This window comes from Vombatus ursinus, unplaced genomic scaffold, assembly GCF_900497805.2.
Source record: "Vombatus ursinus unplaced genomic scaffold, bare-nosed wombat genome assembly UNPS02014863.1, whole genome shotgun sequence".
NCBI lineage: Eukaryota > Metazoa > Chordata > Mammalia > Diprotodontia > Vombatidae > Vombatus > Vombatus ursinus.
Window position 1 is genome coordinate 8,973,709 of NW_020954641.1, and position 21,743 is coordinate 8,995,451.

General features: G+C 35.7%; 1 protein-coding gene across 5 annotated transcripts in view; it reads right to left on the bottom strand.

Annotated features, from left to right (window-relative positions):
• RANBP17 (RAN binding protein 17) overlaps nucleotides 1-21,743 on the bottom strand; it is a 329,638-nt gene that overhangs the window by 90,651 nt on the left and 217,244 nt on the right. For all 5 annotated transcript variants that reach the window (XM_027841755.1, XM_027841754.1, XM_027841758.1 and 2 more), the window contains 2 exons: nucleotides 10,272-10,335; nucleotides 10,075-10,183 (listed from right to left, as the gene is read on the bottom strand). In XM_027841755.1, the coding sequence (XP_027697556.1) occupies nucleotides 10,075-10,183; nucleotides 10,272-10,335 (173 nt within the window). The remainder of the gene's footprint in view (nucleotides 1-10,074; nucleotides 10,184-10,271; nucleotides 10,336-21,743) is intronic.

Here is a 21,743-nt window from a genome sequence, read left to right on the forward strand (position 1 = left end):
CACACACACACACACACACACACACACACACACACACACACACACACGCCCGCACACACAAAGCAGTATCTTTCTCTCAAGGAGCTTGCACCCTATGGAGAGAGACAACATACGCATATGCAAGTATTTAGAAAACATACACCAAATAAATACATAAATATATGATAATTTTTCGGGGAGGCAGGGTGAAGCACCGCCAGCATCAACATTGTGAGTACATATTAAACATCTCGTCCATTTCAATCATTTCATCTCCAGGGTCCTCTTCCTTCTTTACACTGTTTCCCTTGATGATATCATTAATTCCCATGGATTCAATTATCACCTCTATCAAATAACAAGCATTTATTAAGTACACAGAGTCAGTGTTGGATGGTGGCTACAGTTGGCCCTGAAGTGAGGAAGACTTGGTCTCAGGTCCCACCTTTGTCACATACTGGCTGTTTACTCCTGGTCAAGTCACTTATCCTTTTAGTGCTCTGAGCCACTCTCTAAGACCATGAGATGTAGAGAGGGTGTTGATCTGCAATGGGAGGGAAGTTTCCTTAATTGGAAGTACCAGATGCCAATAAAATTACAAGTCCAGTCACTTATCCCTATCAGCTAAGCACTGTGTTAGACACTGGCTATACACAGATTAAAAAAGGAACAATCTCATATACTAATGCCAAATACATATAATTAGCTCTAACATCCCCCCTGACTTCTAGTCCTGCCTTTCAACTTGCCCCAAAATGAATTCATCAACTTCCCCTCTAAACCTGCTTCTTCCTACTTTGCTGTTGATGGCAACACCACTGTTGCAGACACATGGATTTTAAACTTTTATCTGTACCATCTCCCACATTAATCAGTGGCCAACTGACAAAATAATCTTCCTAATAATAGATCTGACATGATCACCTGGATGAAAACCTTGCAGTGGCTTCCCTCTGCTTAAAGAATAATAATAAAAAAAATTCCTTAGCCTGGCATTTAAGGCCTTTGTGATCCGTCTTTAACCTACCTTTTCCAGTTTTATGTCATTACTACCTTCGTGCATTCTTTTCTAGCCAAGCTTGGCTGAGTTGTTCTATGAACTTGATGTGTCATTTCCTGCTTCTATGTATTTGTGTAGACCATATCCCATGTATGGAATGAAATCTCTCATCATCATTTTCAGAATCTTCCTTTCCTTCAAGATCCAGCCTAGCTATCACCTTCTTCATAAATCTTTCCTGATTCCTCCTGCTAAAAGCATTCTCTCCCCTTATCTCCATCACAACACCCTTCTTTGGATTATATTTATTTATATACATGTCTATCTCCCTTCCCCCTCAATAGACTGTGTAAGCTTCAGGACAGGTACTGTAATTTTTTATCCTTGTATTCCTTGCACAAAATAGGCACTTAAGTGCTTACTGAATTAAACACGTTATTTTTGGGGAGTCTTATCTATTTTTTTCTAACTCTAACCACAGAAAGTATGTCTATAATATACATATGACATATGTATATACACACACATATATATGTATATATATGGTGTTCCTCCCCAATTCTAGTGCATGAAGATTAACCTTAAAGGGATTTATAGAAACAATTAGGATTGAAAGCATTTTAAATATATAGATTCCTTACTGATAGATCATTTTAAATTGTGTATTGTTTTCAGCTAAGCCAACTTCTGTTTGAAAGGAAATTAAAATTCAAGAAGCATTTACTGAGTATCTTCTATGTGAAAGACACAATGCTACAATCTAGTTGGGGAGATAAAAACATGTATATAAATATCCACAATATAGAGTTGGATGCGTTACATGTCACACAAATTGGTATTTTATTATCTATTGCTTTATTCTCTGATTTTTCATGTGTATTTGACTTGTTTTCCCCAAAAGCCCCTAAGTTCCTACAGGACAGAGATTCTGAATTATACCTATACCTTTCACTGCCCAATAGTGCTCATTAAGTACTTGCTGACTGTTCACTGGGGACAGACATTAGAGTATGCCTTTTCCAAAACACAATGTTCCACTTCCACTAGCATTCATGCCTGAGCAATATATACTTTAGAACAAAGGTATGAAATTCACCAACCACAAAACTTCCAAGTTCTTTTGAAACAGATTAAAATGTAATTGGGAAATATTTAACAAAATAAATATATAATATAACACAGATAATGTTAATTTGTGATTTTCTAAGTCAATATGTGACCAGAAAGGGATTAATTTCTGAGTTAGCCATCACTGGTTTGGAATATAGTTGTTGGTTGCAACTACCTACATGGCTAAAGGTCAATTTCTAGAGTGGCATGTGGTTCCCTCTTCCCTTTGTTCAAGGTATGATACAGATCTGCTTTGTATCTTTGAGTTAAAATTAGTTTAGAATGTTATATTTCCTTTTACTCATAGATATTAATGGTTGCTTTTCCTAAATCTGAGGGAAAGAGATCTAGAGCTGCCTCAATTGTTAGATTTTCACTTCTAACTGGATTCCTCCAGTGATGTAACATCAGGTGTAAATGCCCCTGGTCAGTAGGAAAAAGATATGGAAGGCAATATATTAATTGTCACCATTTGATATATCGGCCTCCATGCATCCTTAAATAGATAGGAAGGAGATGAATATTGTGATCCTGTTATGGTCACTAAAACTAGTGATTTTGGCACTAACTTCTACTAAAGTTATAGGTCTTGCTTAAGACATTATTTAATGCAGTCTAAAATGCGTTTGTTCTAATGTAACAGGTTATGAATGAGAATTGACTGAGAAAAATCCTTTGGAATTTGTGTAGGGAGATTGCTGGCCATTTTGGTGAAGTAGAAAGGGCAAGCTGGAGTAGGGAGTACCATGAGAAAACAGAAAAGGATTGAGTAGAAATGATGGTTTATTCAAGGTACTTGACTATGGAAGGGAGAGAAATGCAAGTGGTACACTACATGCACCCTTAGGAATATTAGCGAACCACTCCTAAGGCAGTTCAATGGAAGGGTAGGAGGGCTGATCTTCAAATCAGGAGGGACCTAGGTTTGAATCTGTCCTCTGATTCTTATTACCTGTACGACTTTGGACAAGTCACTTAATTTCTCTCAGCTTAGAGTTCCTCTTCTATAAGATTAGGATAATTTAGTACCTGGAGTACCTATCTCATAGAGTTATTGTAAGGATTAAATAAGATAATGTATATAAAATGCTTTGTAAACTTTCAATGCTGTATGAATAGCAGTTATTATTATCTTCAACGGAACAGGTATCTTATCATGTGCTGTTGGAAGGAGCAAGTTTTCATTCTTGGTTTTGAGAAAACTTTCATTTGAGGGGAAAGAAGGTTTTTTTTTTTTTTTTTAAAGGTTTACATGATTTAAAGGTTTACATGGTTTAGGTCTACATGATTTGTCATTCAGGGCCCTCTAATTAGATTGGCAATTTTAGAGTTCTAGCTGACAGAGATCTGACAGGAATATATTGATAGGAAGAAACAAGTGTTTAGTGTAGGACCATTCTCAGTGTCTTGTAGCTTTCATTTCAGCATCCATCTATGATGACTCCAGTTGGCTTTGAAAAAACTTGAGTGAAGGCAAGATGGTTCTGGCTTGTGCAGACTCACAATACATGAAAGAGTTAAGGGCAGTGCAGAACACTAATAGGACTAAGGGCTCCTCAGTCTGAGGTCTTCATGTATTGTACATGGCCCATTGCCTTGCACATAGCAGGTACTTAATAAATATTTGCTCATTCATAGAGGTACAACTAGAGAACTGGTCAGTACAAAGATTCCTAATAATAACATATAGAAGGCAGAAGGGCAGTTAAGTGGCACAGTGGATACAGCACTGGGCTTGGAATCAGTAAAACTCATTTTCATGAATTCAAATCCAGCCTCAGACACTTACTAGCTGTGTGACCCTGAGCAAGTCACCTAACCCTGTTTGCCCCAGTTTCCTCATCTGTAAAGTGAGCTGGAGAAGGAAATGGCAAACCGCTCCAGTATCTCTGTCAAGAAAACTCCAAAATGGGGTTATGAAGAATCAGACATGACTGAAACAAATGAACAACAAAAAGATGGCAGAAATTTCCTGAAGGGAAAATCCCACATCATTTAGTATATCCCAGTGGAAAAAAGAGTATAGGAACTGGAGTTCACAGGAGAACATTGCATAGTAACATCAACATTGTGTGATGATCAACTATGATAGACTTAGCTCTTCTCAGCAATGCAATGATCCAAGACAATTCCAAAAGACTCAAGACAGAAAATGCTATCCACATCCAGAGAAAGAACTATGGAGCCTGAATGCAGATCAAAGCATACTATTTTCACTTTTTTTTTCTTTCTCATGTTTTTTCCCCTTTTGTTCTGATTCTTCTTTCACAACATGACTAATGTGGAAATATGTTTAATGTAAGCGTACATGTATAACCTATAGCAGATTGCTTGCTGTCTCAGGGAGGGGGGAGGGAAGGGAAGGAGGGAGAAAAAATTTGGAACTTAAAATCTTATAAAAGTGAATACTGAAAACTAAAAAAAAAATAAAACCCAACTGCCACCAAATTATGCTTCTCCCATGTAAAAAAAAAAGAGGAATTAGAGTTCAAAGATTTGGCTTCAAGTCCTAGCTATGTCATTTATTTAGTGGGTAGCAATGCTAATATAAAAAAGAGCATAAACGAAATCTTAAAGAATAATGAGACAAGGGTAATATTTGCATTTCCTATGGCAAAATGTTATAGAAAACACTTTGAAAAACTGTATCATGAATATGCAAATGTAAGTTGATATTATTACTATCACTATCATTATTATTCTGTATACAATTGAGGAGGTACTCTGGCATGATTGAGTATTTAAAGCAGGTATTCTTGGGGTCTGTGAACTTTAAAAATTTTTTATAACTATATTTTAATATAATTGGCTTCCTTTATAATCTTATATATTTTATTTTAGATATTTAAATACATTATTTTGAGAAGAGGGAACAGAGCTTCACCAGATTGCTAGAGGGGTCTATGACACAAAAATGGTTTAGAACCCTTGGTGTAAAGGCTGCATTAAAAGAGCACTGGAAGCCTATGTTTACAATATTTACATCTAGGATTTGCCAATTACTAGAATGGGGGGAAGTTGCAATTTGATATAATTATCAAAAACTTTCTTCTTTTTATACCCATTTTGCAGATGTGAATTATATTCTAAATTCTCTCTTGAGAAACTGATACATTGCATTTAACTAGAATCGAAGAAACCAAAGTTGTTAGTTTCAATTTCTAGGAGAAAAGCTGTTGAGGCACATCTTTGCTGCTTATCCCTTTTCAAAAGCCCAGTTCTAAAAGTGCCATCCCCAAAGTTTCTTATTCCCTTGAGCACAGCGAGCTCTTTACCCTTAAAATCAGGTAAGTTATTAAATCTAGATCTCAACTTAATGGGCTACCTCATGCCTACAGGGCCGGCTAATTAGTCTTAATTATGTCATTATAGATTCTAAGTATCTCCAGCTGTTTCTCTACCTCTTACCCCTTATACTGTTTATTTTGCAGACAGTCTCAGCCAACTGATGGAGGCAGGTGAGATGTCCATATTGAGTCTCCATATCTATCAACTTCATTTACTGTTGTTGACTGGGATTCTTACTCTCTTAGTTTCGCAGGGATAGAGTTCGGGAACTCAGAAGGTTCTTTATCTTTTTTTCATGAGGGGGGGAGGGGAGACAGAATAAAGGCGAAACCTTTAATTTAGGGCACCTTTTGGCACTAGTTGCCATAAAAATAAAGCCCCAAATTATACTGGACTCATATTTTCCCATTTGTATATTTGAGTGTATGACTGTGGTATACCTAGAAGGTGTTTAACAGTAATCAGGAATCTTCTATAACTTCATAGTCTTGAAAGTCTGCTTTTTCCCCTCTCCACCCTGACTAGAAAATGAATCAATCAAAAAACACAGGACAATATGTCTTCTACAATGAAAAAAAGAGAGAAATTTGTTAATGATCAAGAAAGAAGAATAATACTGACAAATATCGGGACAAAAGAAAGAGAGGAGAAGTAATTAAAAAATGGAAACTTTCCCTACCTTCTTCACTTTCTAATTTCTACTTTCCTTTATGTACTAAGGTCGCTTAACCCTACACTGCTTCCATAAATGTAAAATAGGAAGAACACCAAGTATCAATATTTTGTGTGTGACAAAACCAAAAGTTTTCTGAATACCTTGCTAAAACACAAAGTTAGAAATATCACTAGCCACTTAAAGAATGTAATTTTTTTCTTAAAGAAATAGTACTGTTTTGTCTTCTGCCAAAATTACCAATTGCATAGAATTTTATTTTCTGTGGAAAACACTAATACTACCAATTCTAAACATATGTTCACACTGTGATCACTCTCACTCAAAGTGCAATCACATAATGCCTAAGTGATAAAAAGGTAATGGTACCAATCAATACTAAATTCACAACTGGTACAACCTCAATTCACAATCAGTACTATTAGGTTCTCCATAAGGAGGAAGAGCCTTCTTGTAGCTATTTTCATTTTTCCCTTTACCAACTCAATTCGCCCTTGTTCATATTAAACTAAAAAGAATGTTTCTATCACATTGAAGGGTTTTATACTGAACAGCACCCTAGAGATTCTTCATTGACTGGCTTGGGTAATACTAGCTTTCCTTTAGTTTATTAGTTTGACAAAGTTAATTTAAAAACAATCTAGGGAACCTGAAGGAATTCTTGGAAGGGTGCATGGATCTGCCCATGGGGTTGGTCGCCCTGCTTGGTTTGCATACACAGAGTCTCCAGACACAGTGTTTTGCTTCCTAATTGAACAATTTCTTACAATACAGAAAAGAGAAAAATAGAAATTGTTGAAAACACAGACACATTTTCCAAACTTTGAAAAGGGAAAATATCTTGATGACATGTGGTAGCAAGAGTGTTGATGGGACTGCTCTTTACACAAGTGGGTAGTTCTTTTTGTTTAGCCAAGGACCAATTTGATAAAGTGGTACAATTCTTTATTGCCAAAAAAAAGCCCATTTTCATCAGAAATATAACCTCAGGCACATCAAGTCTAATTAAATTCATAGAAAGTACAAATTGTTGAATAAAAACCAAAATGCGTCTCAAAGTAAATACCAGTTAATATGACGCCCAATTTCTTTCCCCTTTTCTAATCACTCCAGTGAGCATGGCTCAGACATAAAACATATTCAGTCTATTTTTTCAAATTCAATTAAACTTGTTTTTCATTTTAATCCAAGAATTCTATCCACCGATTAACTAATGGGTCAGGCAAAAATTATTTTGACTTACTTCTGTAAAAGTAAATCAGTAATATGAAAAGGCTACCCATCTATTTTTTTCCTTTTAATTTATGAAGGTTTTTTGTCATTTACTCGTTTAAATGAACATTTTAGTGCTTTAACTTTTCCTGTTCAGCACAGTTACTCATCTTACATATGAATAAAGTTTCCATTCAAGAGAGTTATTTAAAAGAATAGGTTGCATTGTTTCTTATTTACTATTATCATTTAAATAAAACTATAAAGTCATATAGTTCTGCTTAATAATGTAGAGAGTATTGTTACATTCAGCATAGCAGATAAGACAAACTTTCCAATAATAATATTTATGTTCAACATGATTTCGCAAACCATAGAGATTTTAGAGCAACGAATAGTTGAACATTCAAGTGACTTGTGGAAAGAATTTGGTCCTCATTCCCTCTTTGAGGCGCCTATGGCCAAAGCTATATGCTTCTGGTTATTGGCAGGTACAGCTGGTTCCATAGGCCATAATGATGGTATGATTATGATAGTATTATGCTGGTATTACTATGGTCTGTGATTATTCTGAATAGCAGTGGCAGCTTTGGGCCTTAATGCACACGTAATGAAAAAGGGAAGAGTTCTGACAATATCCATTAGGAATCAATATTGCAACTTCATATTTATAAAAGTAAGCATTAACAGCATTAGCACCTTATGTTTGGATAACACTTTATTGTTCATACGCTTACGAATTTACCCATTTGATCCTTACAATAGTTTGTGAGGGAGGCACAGGGCAGGGATTATTCCCATTTTCTAGGTAAGGAAATTAAGCAAAACAAAGTTGAAGTAACTTGCCCAAACTCATACAAGTGGCAAAAACTCAATCCCAGATCTTTTATCTCTAGTATAGTGGAAAGAGAACTGGATTTGAGTCAGAAAACCTGGCCTTGAGTCTGCACTCTGTCATTTCCTATTATGTCACCCCAGGGAAGTTGAGAAGTCACTTGACCTCTATTGGCTTCAGTTTCCTCCTATAGAAAATGAGGAAGTTGAACTAGATGATCTCTGAGGCTTCTTTTCTCTTTAAAATCCTATTATTCCAAGTTCTTTGCAGGCATAAAATGTATAAGATAAAAAAAAAGATACTAATCAAAAAGGTAGAGACCAAAGTAAGATTTTCTTTTTATGACAATGTAAGCTCTGTGAAGGTAGGGGCCATCTTATGGTTCTTGGTATCCAGCAGAGTGTCTCACACACTGCTTGTGCATATTTCTGGTGATGAAGATGATGATGAATGAGGCCAGTGTGGGGGTGCCAAACTGTCACTCAGTGAGATGTTCTATTGCTGAGGGGGACCAGATGATCAGGTTTTGCATGCCCGGTTTACACTCTTCAAATATTTATAGACAGTTCTCTTTGCCTCTAGCCTTAGTTGTCACTAAGCCAAGTTATACATACATAGTTCTTTTAATCTTTCCTTAGAAATCAATCCCATTCAGCTCCTTAATCATTCTGGACACTTTTCTCTAAACTTTCTGCAGTTTGTCTTTCTTATAATTTATTCCACTGAATCACAGTGAAATGCTTCCTATGCAGAAGCATTGTTACCTATATGAGTGGCTCTGTCATGTTTCCATTACAAGGAACAATACCTTTACATCTATGGCACAAAGTTGTTTATCATTCTTTCTTTTAGTATTATCACATTAAAAATTTCATATTTAAGTTGATAGATCAATCAATACATCACCATGGGAAGGCAGAACTAATGTCCATCATCTGCTTTGCAGTTTAATGAAAGAGCCTTGGTTGTGGTTGTTATTGTTGAGTCATTTCAGTCATGTTTGACTCTTCATGACCCCATTTGTAGCTTTTTGGGTAAGGATACTGGAGTGGTTTGCCATTTCCTTCTCTGGCTTATTTTGCAGATGAGGAGCTGAGGCCAACAGGGTTAAGTGATTTGCCCTGGGTCACACAGCCTAGTTAAGTATCTGAGGCTGTATTTGAACTCAAGTCCTCCTGATTCCAGGGTCAGCACTCTATCCACTGTGTCACCTTGCTGTCAAAAGAGCCTTGGACTGTGAGTTAAAAGTCCCCAGGTTCTGTTCTCAGCCAGTCTTAGGCCAGTCTCTCCCTGTTCTGGGAGTGATTTCTGTGTCTGGCACTGAATTAGATGATCTTTAGGTTCTCCAGGCTCTAAATTGTGAGAGTCTTACCTACAAATGGCACATTCACTGACCTGCTCCTCTGACTCAGCAAACACTAACATACATTCATTCAAGTTGCAATGCTTCCTGGCAGAGTAGTAAAGAGACAATGACCCAGCTGCTACCTTTGGAAGAGAAGAAGGATTCTGAACTTTGGTTTTCTCCCCACCTATTAGCTTCTCTTGTTAGTTCCAAAGTCCTGGTTACAGATGTTGAGGTGAGAGGTCAATGAAAGAACTCCTGGAAAGGATAAGCATAAGCTGCCTTTCGAAGATCTTTCTTCTGGAATCGGTATTAGCAAATGGAAGCCCAAAATTTCAAGAGTTCCTAGAAATGGCCTAAGATGGGAAAAACCAGCAAGTGAAATATCATACCACAGAATCATAAATTGTGAACCTGAAGGGAGCTGAAAGGTCATCTATTCCAAGTCCCTCATTTTTCAGATGAGGAAAGCTAAGGCCCTGAGAGTTAAGCAACTTTCTTCAAGTAGTACAGGAAGTAAGTAGCAGAGTCTGGATGGCTGAGTGTTCTACTCATGTATACTCTGACTTCCAAATTAAAATCAAACTCAAACTCAAATTTCTTTATTATCAAGCAGATGTTAGTAACCTTACCTAGATCAACCATGAGGAGGCGAGTAAGAGCTGTGTAGAATGTTGTTCGACATCTGAGGTCACCGAGATTGTAGCCTTCACTGACACCCAGAAATGGGAAGTGCTCACTCTAACAAAAACAAAATGGCATCCAGAATTAAAATGTTGCACTGAACTATGAAGAACACTGAATTCACTGATGAGAGAATAACACTTACAGTATGGTTTTGAAGCATGAATTTCACAGCCTCTATTTTCACCAGTTTTTTTAAAAGAATATAAGTAATAGTAGTCAAGGATTTTTTGGGGGGAGAGGAATATAGTTTTATTTTATAAGCATGTTACCAAAACAACATTCAACTGTGTAATACTGATTTTTTTCTTATGAAGGATAAACACTAATCCTAAAAAAAAGCATACAGTATAGAAATATCTTTCACTGTCAGAGTAATAATCCATTATTAACCAGTGCAATTACTTTTCATATCTCATATAGAATTCTAGTCATGAAAAAGAAGAATGAATTTTATAATTAAGATAAGAATTCTCTTAGTATTAAAGTCTTGATGGTAGAAAATTAAAACTGACCCCTTTTAAATTTTGGATGTTACTTTAGACTTTCTTTTTACTTAATGTGATTTTATCATAAAATAATTATCAACGAGCCATAATGGAGAAAAAATTACTCATCTCTAAGAAGTGATGAGTTCTGCCAGAAGAATTATAAGAAAATCCTGCTCAGAGGGAGGATCAGAAAGCTCTCCAGGGAGCTCAGTACATGACATGCCATCTATTGATGAAGCAGCTCAGTGTTTCTGGGCCACTGTTCTATGAGCACTAAGAGCAGAGGAATAAGGAGCCAAAGAGGAGAACAGAAAGGAGTGTTGGACTGAGAACTCTGCTACTCTCAAAAAGTGGACTAATCATGAATGCATCCATAACTAACTCAGTGTTTTGCTTTTGTCTTTTAAAATACCTCAATTTATGTTTTTGCCTTTTTCTAAAAGAGAAATCTACTTGTTACATCTTCTGCATACTCTTAAGCCCTTTTTTCTACTTGTGATATTTTTTTTCTCTCTCTCTGTCAAGAAATATAAATACAGCATATAAGCTTTTACACCTTTGAAACTTGGTTCAAGACACTGTCCAGACTCAGTCTATCTGGTTCTGTTCATTTCCCAAAGGTCTGCTCTTCCAGTTCTTCCAACTCTCCCACAAGTTATATTCCTAGAACAAGAGACTGTCAGACCTAAAAGTGACCTCAGAAGTCATCTAGTATAACCAATATCTAAACAATAATTTCCCCTTAGGAGAATCTCTTCTCTCTCACATTTCCCTAATATTGAGCAACTATGGTCATATCTCTCTATAACTACATTGGTGTTTCTAATTTTATATTTCAGACATTTATGAAGTGGTATAGTGAATCAATCAATCAACAATCATTTATTAAGGGCTTACTGTGTGCCAGGCACAATGCTAAATGCTGGGGATACAAACAAAAAGCAAAAGAGATTCCCTACCTATGAGAAGCCTACATTCTAACAAGTGAACTGCTCAGGAGTCAGTAGACCTTATTTCTATTTTTGGCTCTGCTAGTAACTAGCTCAGTGACCCTGAGTAAGTTCTTAGCCTCTATGAGCTTCAGTTTTCCCATCTGTAAAATGGGGATGACAAGCCCTTCTGACTTATCTCATTCAGAGGTGGCTCAAAAGAGATAATGGATGTGAAAATGGTTTTTTCAAAGCGTTAAGGGTTACATATGGATATGGCATTATTGTTATTCTTACAGGTATCTATAGTATTTATAATTTGTCTTATCCATTAGACTACATACTTAGAGGTCAGTTCATGTACTAATTTCCCACAGACAATGTTCTGTTCATAGTGAATGCTTGATAAACAAGGTTTATTGATTGACTGACAGGTTGATGGAGGCAGAAACAGCGCTGATAAGTTGAAAGTCCTACACAGCATGGAAACTGGATGACTTCATGGTGCCACTCACTGAATGGAGGAACTGCCACCCAAACTTCATTTGGCTAATAGGGGAAAGAATCAATAAACTAAGAAATATCTTAAGTAATTACCATATACAAATTTTCTTGCAATTGCAAAGTTAAAAGTGACAGGGTCTTTGGGAAATAAGAATGTTGCCATTAATAGAAATCTTTCTGTCAGTGCTGTTAATAAACAGCAAGTCATGTTTTGACAATAGAATATTTATGGTAGCAATAAAAAGAACATTCACAGGAAGAATCTACTCTGCCAAAGACACATTTGCTGCAAAACTGCATCTGTGCACTTTGTACCAAGGCCAGCCTTAGTGCCTTTTAATTACATTCTAAAGAAAAAAAATAATTAAGAATGCATTTTTTTTCATTTTGCCAATAAATAATAATAAAACAGATTCATATGCATAAATACCATGACTTTATATTTCCTCCCAGGAAGCCAAGGCTGGCTCTGGTCATAAAAGGAAGGTGTACTGAATCAAAGCAAACAAATAATACAAGAAGGAAAAAAATAGAGGGGCAGGACATATATGTCTTCACTTTTAACTCACTCTTCTCTGGGTAAATAGGCTCTTAGAGTTTCCTTCAGTCAGTCAGCCACTCAGTGAATACATTATTATTAAGAGCCTATTATGTGCCAGATACTGTACTAAGCACTGAGGATACAATGAAAAAGAAATGCAAGTCTCTGCCTTCAAGGAGCTTACAATCTAATGGGGAAAGACAGCATACAAAAGGAAGCTGGAAAGGAGAGGTACCTTGCATCAGTACAGGTTAATGGTGAACCAACAAGGAGAATAAGGGATGCTCACAAATGAGAACTTAGGGGCTATCGGGAAGTTTAATAAGAAAGAGGGACCGGTAGTGGTTTTGTCATGTTCTGACATTCTTAAAAGAAGAATGGGAAGTGTAGGTAAGAGGAAAATACCAGAAAACAAAAGGGAGAGGAAGGTTAGGGAAAATTATCTCACATAATCAGGCTGTGTAAGCAGAAGTCTATATAAACAAGTAGGAGTGGTGATGGGGAGCTGCTGATACTTGAACCTCACTTTCATCTGAACTAGTCAAAGAAGGGGAGAATACAAAAAAACACACACATAGTTGGACACATTAACTTTGTTCTTCAGTTGCTTTTAGTTGTGCCCAACTCTTCACGATCCCATTTGAGGTTTTCTTGGCAAAGATACTGGAGTGGTTTGCCATTTCCTTCTCCAGCTCATTTTACAGATGAGGAAACTGAGGTAAACAGAGTTAAGCGACTTGCCCAGGGTCACACAGCTAGTAAGGGTCTGAGACCAGATCTTAACTCAGGAAGATGTCTTCCTGATTCCAGGCTTGGTGATCTATCCACTGACCCACCTAGCTGCCCGAGGGTATATAAATACATTTCACTAAATAGGGAAACAGAAGAGAGAGGGGAGAAGGAAGAGGAGGGAATAAGAAGGAGTGTATCAGAAAGAAGCGATCAGTGCTAAGTAAATCTATGTATAGATGTACAAAAAAATATTTATAGCAGCTGATTTTTGCAAGTGGCAAAGAACTGGAAACTGAAGGGGTACCCACCAATCAATGGGGGAATAGCTCAACAAGTTATGGCATCTAAATGTGATGGAATATAATTGTACTATAAGAAATGATGAAAAGGATCATATCAGAGAAAACTGGACTTATAGGAAAGGATACAGAGTGAAATGAGCAAAGCCAGGAGAACAATTTATACAATGACAACAATATTGTAAGGACAAACAACTTTGAAAGATTTAGGAAATCTGGTCAGCATAATGACCAACCATGATTCCAGAAGACTCATGAAGAAACATGCTACCTCTCACCTGAAAGAGAAGTGAAGGACTCGAGAAGACAGAGTGAGACATAAATATAAATATGTATGTTATGTGTACATATTTGGACACAATCAATGGGGAAACTTATTTTCCTTGATTCTACATGTTTGTATTAAGGGTTTTGTATTTCTTTCTAAGTTGGGTGGAGAGAAAGGGTGAGAAGGCAGATTTTTGCTGAGAGAAAAAAAAAATTAACTGGAAAAAAAAAGAAATATATAGAGAGGCAGCTAAGTGGTAGACTAGATAGAGTGCTGGACTTGACCCGAGTTTAAATTTGGATTCAGATGCTTACTAGCTGTGTGATGCCTGGTAAGTTGCTCAACCTCTGTCTGCTCAGTTTCCTCATCTATAAAATGGGCATAATAGTACCTACCTTTCAGGGTGAGGATGAAATCTGATAATATACATACGTAAAGTGTTTTGCAGATCTTAAAGTGCTATATAAACAATAAAGTTATTACATATACTTTTATGAATAATATTTTGAGGACAGAATTATGCCTTATTCAACTAATGGGGTCAATTTAGTCCTAACCTGAAGTGATGTACCATATGCTTTGCCAGGTACCAACCCATGTGGAAGCCTGGTAAGCCTGTATCTGGGTATGAGTTAACAGAGGGGCTAGGATCCCCCTGCTTCAGTACATGCAGGTCTTGTTTCTTGTCAGTTTATGGTGTTGTGATAAAAAGCCTTTTAGCAGCTGGGTTAGAAGGAAGTATGACTAAAAAAGTTGGGAGCAGAGATCTTTCTTCCTCTTCCCTGACAGCAAGCCAGCCAGAACTACTACCAGAACAACTACTAATAACTCTTTCTAGAGGGAGGGGAATTGAGCAGTTCCTGCCCCCTGGCCTCCATGTGACTGTGAATGTGAATGCATAGTGCCTTCTGTTTATTCTTTCCTAATCTTAAGTGAGATGGAATGGTCCAGGTAACCTTGTGAACCTCAGAGGTCAGAGAAGTCATCAAAGGTCTCCTTAGCAACTGGAGCTGATGGCAGCAGCAAGAGACAAGTCTAGTGTGAAGGAGCCTGCCCCAGGAGTGACCTCCTTGACACAGACTGGCAGAAAATCAACCTGGTATCTGAGATATGTCCTATAAGCAATTTTCTATTGGCTGTATAATACCCAGATGTGAATTTGGTGGGAAATTTGTGAAGGAAGGAATCTCAGTGCCATGAAATATCTCTCTTGATTGGATATCAGGGGAAGAAATGCTTTAGAGCAACCATTTTAATTTTTTAATTTTGAGTTTATTCTCTCCAGGGACTGGGTGTGTAGAGGGGAGGATGCATCTCAGGGTTTGGGGAGATGCTGCTGTACTTAAATCATTGCTATAGCTTCTCAGTAAATATCTCTTTGTAAAAACCTCATTAGTTAATTAATATTGGGGAGATATTAATTGGTCAAATGGTCTTCATTGGGAAATACTGAATAGGGATCACCTGGGCAACAATAACCTCACCTAGGTTATTCCGAGAACTCAGTAAGTAGAAGGAGCAGCTGATCTCTGGTAGCCCAAACTGCTGGTCCAAGTCAGAAGACTGAGTCCAAAGCCTATGCTACATTCATAGAAGTGAATTTGTTATCAAGACAATGATGTGTTAGAAATCACTGGAGGGTGATAATGGCAACAAATATGGCTGAAGTGGGTGGTCGCTGTTGTTGTTTTGACTAGGCCTGGGCTTTCATTAATATAAGGAGGGCCTGGTTAGGAATTTCCTCTCCTAATGATGATCAGTACCTTTTTTTGTACCTTCCAGTTCTAAACTCTTGCCTGGGTCACTAAACCAGAAGTGCTAGATGTAGGCCTTGAACTCAGGTCTTCTTGCTTCTGAGGTCAGATCTCTAGCTACGACACTGCTGCTTCAGAGAGCTTAAGTACAATGTCAAAAATTCCAAAGTTCTAAGATTTGTCTTTATCAGATCAGGTTGAATGTATACTCAAGCAGGAACTGGAATACGAGAATATCTTTCACTCAGACCTCTGGCTCGTCAAAAATCGTGGTTTGATGAAAAGATTTAGTTCATCAGGCAAACCAAAAGCAACATGCATTGAGCATCTACTAGTTGAAGAACACTGTGATGGACCTGGTGGGAGATTATGTGAAAAGAAAAAAAAACATGTCCTATCCTTTGAGAAATTTATAATGTAATGCAAGATAGGTTCAACAAAGAATAGTTCGTTCTACTAGTCAAAGATAAATACTTATGTACTAAGTATTCTGAGAAGTAAGGAAAAAATAATAGGAGAGTATACCACAAATTAGATGTTTTTTAGTCAGGACATTTTTTAAAAAAGGAATCATTTGGAAAGGAATTATGAAGGAAGTGTCTTTAGTAAAATTTTGAAATCTAAGAGGGATTTACTGGAAAAGACATTCCAAATTGAGGAAATGGCATGTAATGACTCATGGTTAAAAGATGATGAAGATGTAAGATGAGAAGGAAAGTATGTTTTGACAAAGTACAAAATACGGTAGAGAGGCAGATTAGGAGGTTAGTTATGGGGATAATGGTTGAGGACCTTATAAGGATTTTAGTCTAACATACATGGTTGGAAAAGGAAGGTAGGCCACGCATGTAGTAAGAGAAAGGGCTAGCTGATAAAATAGCATGAAGGTAGCATTGGTACCCATGGAATATTTAAAAAATCTGTGCCAGGGGTTCTTAAACTGGTGTCTGAGAACTTGTTTTTCTAAAATATTTTGATAACATTGTATATATTTCATTATAGCTGTATGTATTTATTATGGGATATGTTTCATAATAACTGGTTTTCTTTGCAAGCCCATGTATTTTATGCATTTAAAAATATTATTCTCATAAGGTTAGATATATCTTACTGAGTCAGGCTTTACCTGATTGCTAAATGTGTCTGAGATACAAACAAAGTTAGGAAGCCTTGAGCTTAAGGAAAGCTGCCAATGCATTGGGCAGATCCTCTATCGTGGGTTTATAGCAATGCCTAGACAAGAATCACACAGGTTGAGGCAGGATTCCAATCAACACAACTGGAGGAATTACTCATACTGCTGGAATAATGGATTCATTAATGTACTCATATCCAATATCAGAAATTTTATTTTGGTATAAAAACTGATTGGAAATAATTGTGAGCTTTTGCAAAACAAAGTGACATGATAGAACTAAGATCTAAGAAAGGTAGTCTTATAGAGCAGGAGGACGCTAAGAATGGAAATGAATGACAAATGGTGTGAAGGAAGAACTGGCAGAACTTGGCTGAAGAAGAGTTAGATGATGGGGTTGAGAGAGAGTTATGAATCCAAGCTGATTTCTACTCAACATTCCTCACTACAAAAAAAAAAAAAGAGAGAGAGAACTCATGGGAGTGTTTGTCATGGACAGACAAAGCCAGGAAATAAAAGGTGAGACACGTGAACTATTCTCTGGAGAGGGAAATATCAACATTTAGATAACTAAAAGACCTGTGCTGAGATAATTTTCAGAAATGAAGAAAGTACACTAGTAAAACCAAGTTTGCTGATAATGCTAAGACTTCCATGTGATGGAATTCTGAACTAATAGATAAGCTGCAGGGAGATCTCATAAAGCTGTATGTGGGCAAGATGAAAAGTGGTCGATTAGCTTCAACGTGGGCAACTATAAGGTCATAATACATCAAGGTAAAAACAAAATGTGATATGCTTATAAAATCACAGACTCAGCTTAAATTGTAGCCCAAGAAAATAAGTTTAGAATCATGGTTGATTTTCCCTTGAAGATATCAGCCCACTGTACTACTGTGTCCCTTTAAAAGGTGAAGAAAATGTTTTGATTAATCAAGAGGGCCTTTGGAAACAAAGATTTTTTTTAAAAAAATCTTACTTATGTCTAAATGTTGAAACTAGAATAGTATGTCATTCTAATTCTCTTACCTTAAGATAAAATAAAACTGGATAAGGTCTAGGAAAAGACATGCAAAATGATCAAGATAAAAGGGTTTTCATGACAATAAACAAAAGGGATGTGTTAGTGTGTTAAGAAAAATGACTAAGAGAAGATATGACTGTATATCAACACAAATTGTCAAGATTAACACAGTGTTGTTTACCAAATTACAATGTAGTAGAAGTAAGCAATATTCCTTTGAGTTCAAAGAAGGTAGCTTGAAAGGAAATAAAAGGATTCTTTTTCAGAATAGAATAGAGGTGGAAATATAAATGGGCTTAAGAAAGACTTAAATAAGTAAATTCAGAGATGATTGAGTCATTTTGGAATTTATTAAAAGGAAGTTAGGAATGTTTCTCTTATACCCCTACTCTTGAGGGATGGTAGGCTAATGTAATATTCTGCAATGAAATTCTCAGATGTCCTTGAATCAGAAAATTAGGCTACTTGAAGTAAATGTAAGATCTCTTATCTTATTAGGAGCATGAATTTTGATGAGCAAACTATGAATAAAAGTTCTATTATTTGTTTAAAACAACAATAACATGGGAACAAGAAGAGAAAACTCAAACAAATTTAGATGACAATCAACTCTCTTCTTCTTTACCTTCTTTTTTATTAATTAAATGAATTAGTTTTCCTAATAGCTCACATGCTACTGGGTCTCCATTCCCCCAAATAACTACCTGTGTTAACCACTGGAATTATCTTGGAGATTCCTGCTGTAGGTAAGATAACCTTTCAAAGAGGTGGAATCTAGTGATATTAACTGGTGTACCATAGACAGGAAATTTCACAGTGACCCTTCACAAGGATGCTCTTTGTATCAATATACATGAAATATGCAAATCAAACATTTGGTTCCACAAATTTCTAAAAATCAATTTTGAAAACGGAGCGAATAGAAAAAAAATTAAAATATATGATAAGTATGACATAATAAATAAGCCCGGGAAACATAACATTTTCTTTCCAGTGGTCACTAGACTTTAAAGATATTATAACTTGACCAATTTGGAGAGTTGCACGCTTAGCAAAGAGCAGCCCTAGGGTGAATATGACTGGCTAGCTACAGTCTATGGAGTTCTGAGGTAGCAACCTCACAGATGTAATTATTTCGTGATATTATTTTATTGTCACTGCAAAAGTCAATTAAACTATTTTCTAAATGGAAAAAAAAATCCTTTTGGGAGTAGCAATAAATATGCAAGTGTGTTTGGGGCACTTGACTTTCTGCTTTAAGCCAAATAACCCAATGAGATTCTCCAGTTACCTTAAAGCTGGTAGCCCTTCCTAAAAGGAAGGTTATCTTTTGCATTCTCAATATCTAAAAGTCAGATCAAAAACCAGAAAATTGAAACAAGAAGACTAATTGTATACCCTAGGGGTTCTTAACTTTTTTTGAATCATGGACCCCTCAGATAGTCTGGTGAAGCCTTTGGACTGTCTCAGAATAATGTTTTTAAATACATAAAAAAATACTAAATAAAGGAAACCAATTATACTGAAATATAATAATCAAAATATAAAAAAACCTATGTTAATAGACTTCAAGTTAAGAACTCCTGTAATATGCCATAATATATAGATTAAGGTCAATTCAGAAGCAGGTAAAAATGATGAGCAGAAGCAACTCTAAATATCTGAACAATCATATATCATGAGTGATAAAATTTAAGATTTCATTTTAGACTTCACTATAAGACATCTGCCCTTTTAAAGAGGTCATAGTTTTTTGGGGGAGGGTTATTTTTCACTTTATTTACTGTTTTATTTATTATTTTATCTTTTAAAGTTAGCAATATTCTTAATATTACTGTTTATTTATTAACACAATCTAATTAATAATGGGCCTATGGCTAGTGGTTTCTAACTTAGTGTCTTGGGTTTTTTTTACTGTTAAACAAGACCATATTTTTCTAAGTCAGATAGTTGTTTGTTGCTCTAAAAATAATACAATTAGGATTAAAAACACATTACAGTAAAGATAATGATTGGAAACAACGAAACATGCATTAGGGAACACCATGACTACACTGACATAGCTGCACCAGTCACATATTCCATTATGTAAATGAATTCAAAGATATTTCATGACTGATCAGCTGGAAGCGACATAATGATTTATAATTCAAATAACTGAGCATTGAAATCAAATTGAGCTAATATATATTTCTAAATATGCAAACCTGAAATAATTGTTAAAATAACGTAGAACAATGCACACTAGTAGAAATCATTTGTATCCCTTTGTTAAAGATGTCATAGTTTCTTTTAACTTTTATATAATAAGTTTTCTGGAATTATATTAAAAAAAACTTTCAGAAAACTGGTCAAAAGCAGTATACATTCTGTAAAATAAAAGGCTTCATTTTCTGAACCAATCGATGAGAGGCTAAAAGTTTTATGGTGGAAAAATGATCTAAGGTAGATATGAGTGAATGATCAATTGCTAAAAACAACAATTCAAGTCAAATTAATTCTATTTTAAAATTAAAATTTGATTTAAGGCATGGGATAAATTCAACCCATAAGGAATGTTCTATAAAATATCTATTTCTTTCTAAACAATTTGCACAAATATTTTAAATAAACTAATTCACCGTGAAAAGGCCGAAGTTTGAAAACCCAGGAAGTACTTATGAACCACTTCATATGTTAGAAATAAAAAGTATTTCAGTATTATTATTTAAAAAAAACTACTGCATGAGTTTTTTTAATAAGAAAAAAATACATATCTCTAAAAGCCAAAATGACCACAGAAATTGGGTTGTACATCACTTTCGAGTAAAAAAGAAAAACAGCCTCGACAGGTGTAATTTATCATTTTTCTGATTTAATACCAAAGAAATATATTAAAATAATAAAAAGAATCCTGAAATCCTCAAAATTTGTAGTGATAAATAGCCCTCCCTGTCTTTATTGCATTATACCTACTAACAGAAATATTGCATGGTGGATTTTGCCAGACAAGGACGATTATTTTCCAATAAAAAGTTGCATATTAAATTCCAGCACAAAAGTGGGTGTCTAATACTTTGGAAATCTTTTATGGTTTGCCAAGGAACACAATTTTAAACTTAACTAATACAAACATATTACTGAAGTGAACCTATGTTAAAGGTTTCTCCATACAACCCCAACTACTGCTAGCAGAAGCCACTATCTTCAGAATGTTATGTTGAAATTAAAATATCAACTAATACTGAATACTTAACTAGAGCAATGTTTTTCATATCTTCTACATTTCTCATGGCTGAGATGCAAATATTTTATATATATTTAGCTCACATGTGGAACGTGACAACATCAGTAAAGTATAAATTAACAAAATATCTAATTCTTAATTAAAAAATAAAATATTAAAGACATTTGTGCATTTGACACATAACATCTCCTATTTTAAAAAAAATCTGGGGGGTTGATTTTGTGAGGGTTAGAATTTCAATGTATAATAAAGCTTACAATTTGATCCTGTCTTGACATTCTTTCTTTATCCAGTGCTCATTTGTTTCCTTTTAATAGACAAAGGGATGATCCTGAAGAATATTCAGTGCACTTGTTTCTATTACTATGGTGCAATATTTTAAAACATTCTGATATTTAAAAAATAAAGTCCTAATTTCTTAAAAAAACCAAAACCAAAACCAGCTCCTCAACATATTGCAAAGAATCATATATCTGTTACCTAGTTTACTGTGCATGGGTTTACTTGTACAAATGAGGCCTTCAAAGAAAATCATGCATTAGGCAGCATGGTACAGTAGAAAAAGTCACAGTTGAGGTGCCAGAGGATATAGGTTCAAATCCCACCCTCTGCCCCTTACTAGCAGTGAGTCACTTTACCTCTTTGGGCCTTAGTTTCCTCATTTGTAAAATGAAGGGATTGGATTAGAGAGAAGGCCCCTGGGATCTCTTCAAG